The 3,918-nt window shown below is 37.0% G+C and overlaps 1 protein-coding gene across 1 annotated transcript; it reads left to right on the top strand.

The window, feature by feature from the left end:
• The first annotated feature begins 2,981 nt into the window (after nucleotides 1-2,981).
• Nucleotides 2,982-3,633, top strand: LOC138892977 (uncharacterized). The gene is made up of 2 exons (XM_070176738.1): nucleotides 2,982-3,401; nucleotides 3,544-3,633. Exons 1-2 carry the CDS (start codon nucleotides 2,982-2,984, stop codon nucleotides 3,631-3,633), a joined length of 510 nt encoding a protein of 169 aa, XP_070032839.1.
• The last annotated feature ends 285 nt before the right edge of the window (nucleotides 3,634-3,918 follow it).

The following is a 3,918-nucleotide window of genomic DNA, read 5'->3' as shown; positions in this document are numbered from 1 at the left end:
AGCATCATTTGTTTGCTTCTTCGTTTCTATCCGTAGAAGACCATCACTTCAACTCAAATTTTCTCAATCAACCGTCTGAAAAATAATTTCATTAAATTCCTTAAGCTTATTGGTAATCTATGTTCGAAACCAGAAGATTAGAGAAGCAAAGAAACGAATGTTAGTTTAATAAACACAATAGAAAATAATCCCGAGCCCACAAGTTGCTTTTGTGTCCTTAAGAAATTTAATACCCTCACTATTGCCAAAGGTTTTGGATTAAATCTCCCCGAAGATAGAACGGAGTAAATATTATGTGATAGCGGCATTACAAATCACAGAACTTCAGCGAACTCAATAAACGGAGCAAATCGCACTTGACACTTATGTTTATTTAAAAAAAATAATGCAACAATATAGAAAATATGGGACAAGTTTTCAGATTTTTTATTTATGAAAAATAAGGCTAAGTCTCTAAATTTATAGACAAATGAAGGGGAGATGGAGAGGTGCAATCCAAAAGGTGCCTCTTCCATTTCTCATTCACCCTTTAAAGAAACCCCAATAAAAACTACAGTCAAATGATCCGGTTATTTCAACTTGTGCCAATCCCCTATGAGATTTAATTCCTCAATTCACCAAGACTAGGAAATAGTATGAAGTCGAGCAATATTTTTGAATAATTTAACAAGGCAAGAAGATAGTATAAAAATGGAACAACACATACAAGATTTAATAGTCCCTCAGTATTTGTGAACAATTTAATAAGATAGTTAGTATAAAGATAGTATCACATTTTGTCATTCTGTTTGTATTTTATGACCAATTTAACAAAATACATAAAATGAAAATAGTACCAACTCTTCTCAATTTGTTGATAAAGTTCTGCTACTCGTACTGATGGACAACAAGTAGGCGAACTAGCTAACGAGCAAGATACTTTGAAGCAGTTGAACGCACAACACATGAATGAAGCATTGTGGGCTTTTGCGAGTGGATTGCCCAACGTTGTGCAGACTGCTCCACCAGTAAATACCACCTTGGAAAATCCGCATTCAGGACTCGACAATTCAGGAAGTAGAGAAATACCAAACGAATGCAAGGTTGGAGGATCAGGTACACCGAATAATTTTAATTTGTAAAGTTTAGTACTAACTTTGCAGAAACATATCAAGGAGCAAAATGAGCGGATAGACCAAATACCTGGTGTGTCACCAATAATCAAGGGTGTGGATATTGATAAATATTCGCAGTATCCCTGGAAGCCAAGTGCAACACCTTTAGCAATTCCCAAAAAGTTCAAAATGCTTGATATTCCTAAATATGATGGAACATCAGGCCCACGAGATCACGTCACTGCACTCACTACAGGGGTTAAAGACAACGATTTAACCAAGCAGGAAATTGAATCAATCTTGGAATTTTTTTTTTGACGAAACTCTCACAAAAGGGGCGTTAACATGGTATTCGCTCTTACCTGAAAACTGTATTGACTCTTTTATTAAGCTTGTAGATTCTTTTATAAAATCACATTCGGGAGCCCAAAAAGTAGAGAAGATAATGGAATATATCTTCAAAGTAAAATAAGAAAGCATAGAACTGCTCAAAGAATTCATGGATAGGTTCTAACGAGAAATAATGATGTTGCCACGAGTACTTGATAATTGGGCGGCTATGATGTTCGCAAGTATTTTGAATGAAAAGAGTTCAGAAGCCACGAGAGGTTAAGGGAGAGTTTGTGGGAGTTTCCTGCAACTACTTGGAATGACGTATAAAATAGATACAGTACAGAGTTGCGAATAAAAAAAGACGCGGTTGCCCAGCCAAGGGCAGAAGAGAGGCCAGGATCTAGGCGTTCCGAAATGGAAAAGAGGTCTGGTAAGAACATGTACGAATCTTATATGGGACCTGCGAGATGAGATTCCCTAACTAAACAAGAACATGCATAGTTTAATTCAAGATCAAGGTAAAAATGATACAAGTTCCTCTTCTCGATTCTAAAGGGAACGGGACACAACCAAAAGTAACGATTCAAATTCTCATGCAAGAATAAGAGATTAGAGTTTCAACGTCAGTATATTAGAGTTAAAAGTCGTTCTAAATGGAATGGGAGATAAGGTACGGTAGCCGAAAGTGATGAGGTCAGATCCAAAAAAAAAGGAGTCAGGAATTTTGGTGCGAGTTTCACAATAGTCATGGCTATAGAACAGTAGATTGCAGAATCTTACAGGGAGAATTTGAATATTTATTGAAGCAAGGCTATCTCACTATTTTGTTTAGTGAAAAAGTAAAACAATCTTAAATGAAAAATAGTCAAGAACCACTAAAGCCCTATTGCCAAAGAGAACAACAATTGTTATAACTGGGGGAGAAGAAGTTAACAGGGTAACGTTCACAGCTGCAAGAAGGACATCCAAGGTTACTATTACCCACGGGAAACAAGTTTGCCAAGTTTTGGAAGGTGACAAGATGCATGATAATTTCTCATAATAATGCACTGGTAATATCTCTCTTGTACATGATACTAATGTTAGACAAGCGTTGATTGACTCAGGCAGCTCAGTTAATATCATCCTACTGAGGGTGGTAAACGAGATGCAAGCGAATGATCGAATCGTACCAAAAGCACGATCGTTGTCCAGGTTCGATAACTCAAGTGTTGTCACAAAAGAAGAAGTTGTATTGGCTACATATGCAGAATGAGTAATAAAAGACACTAAATTTCAAGTGGTGGATGCGGACATGGCCTATAACATAATTTTAGGAAGGTTGTGGATTCATGATATGAACACGGTCCTATCAATATTGCATCAAGTTATTAAGTTCCCATCACAGTGGGGAATCCGATAAATCCATGGAGATCAACAAGTATCACGAGATATCAATTTAGTGGTGATCGCAAATGCAATATTCGAGGATGGAGGTGCGTAATAGCAATTAAAGAACTCAGTTGAGGATAATTTAACATACACCTCAACTAGAATCCCAAGAGGTCAGTTGATATGGATTCGAGACCTGATATGATTCAAGAACCAGAGGAAAATGAGAATATCAGAACAACCACGGAGGAGCTTGAAGATGTTATATTATCCGTTCACTGGCCTAGCAGAAAAGTTTACATCGGAGCAAACTTGAGTCCGGAAATGAAAGTTAAGTTAATTGAATTTTTACGTGCTAATGCAGTTCGCCTTGCTTGGTCGCATTCAGACATGACATGTATACCACCAGAGGTAATGACTCACAAGATGAATGAGGACCCATTGCACCCATATGTCAAACAGAAGAAAAGGAAGCAAGGGACATTTAAAAATCAAGTAATCCAGGATGAGGTACAAAAACTTCTGAAAATTGGTTCAATACGAGAGGTAAAGTACCCTGACTGGTTAGCTAATATTGTCGTAGTTACAAAGAAAAATGGAAAGGTGAGTTTGTGTGGATTATGTTGATTTAAATAAAGCTTGCCCTAAAGATTCATTTCCTTTAACGCATATATATTAGTTAATTGATTCTACCGTAGGTCATGAAATTTTAAGTTTTTTAAATTCCTATTCTGTTTATAATCAGATAAAGATGGATCCTCTAGATAAGGAAAAAACCTCCTTTATTACAGACAGGGGTGGACTTATTGCTACAAAGTCATGCAGTTTGGCTTGAAAAATGTTGGAGCGACATACCGGAGATTGGTCACCAAAATATTTCAAGAACACTTGGGGAAAACCATGGAGGTCTACATAGACGATATATTGGTCAAGTCATCATAAGCAAGGGACCATTTCCAAACCTTGACTGAAACCTTCGAAATTCTTCGTAAGTTAACATGAAGTTAAACCCCGAAAAATGCGCCTTTGGTGTTGCTTCAGGTAAATTCTTGGGATTTCTTGTCTCTAATAGGGGTATTGAAGTGAATCTCGTGCAAATCAAAGTAATTGAGGAGATACC

This window comes from Nicotiana tomentosiformis, chromosome 5 (assembly GCF_000390325.3).
Source record: "Nicotiana tomentosiformis chromosome 5, ASM39032v3, whole genome shotgun sequence".
NCBI classification, from domain to species: Eukaryota; Viridiplantae; Streptophyta; class Magnoliopsida; order Solanales; family Solanaceae; genus Nicotiana; species Nicotiana tomentosiformis.
Note: the sequence above shows the minus strand (reverse complement) of the source record. Positions and strands in the feature narration are given on the sequence as shown.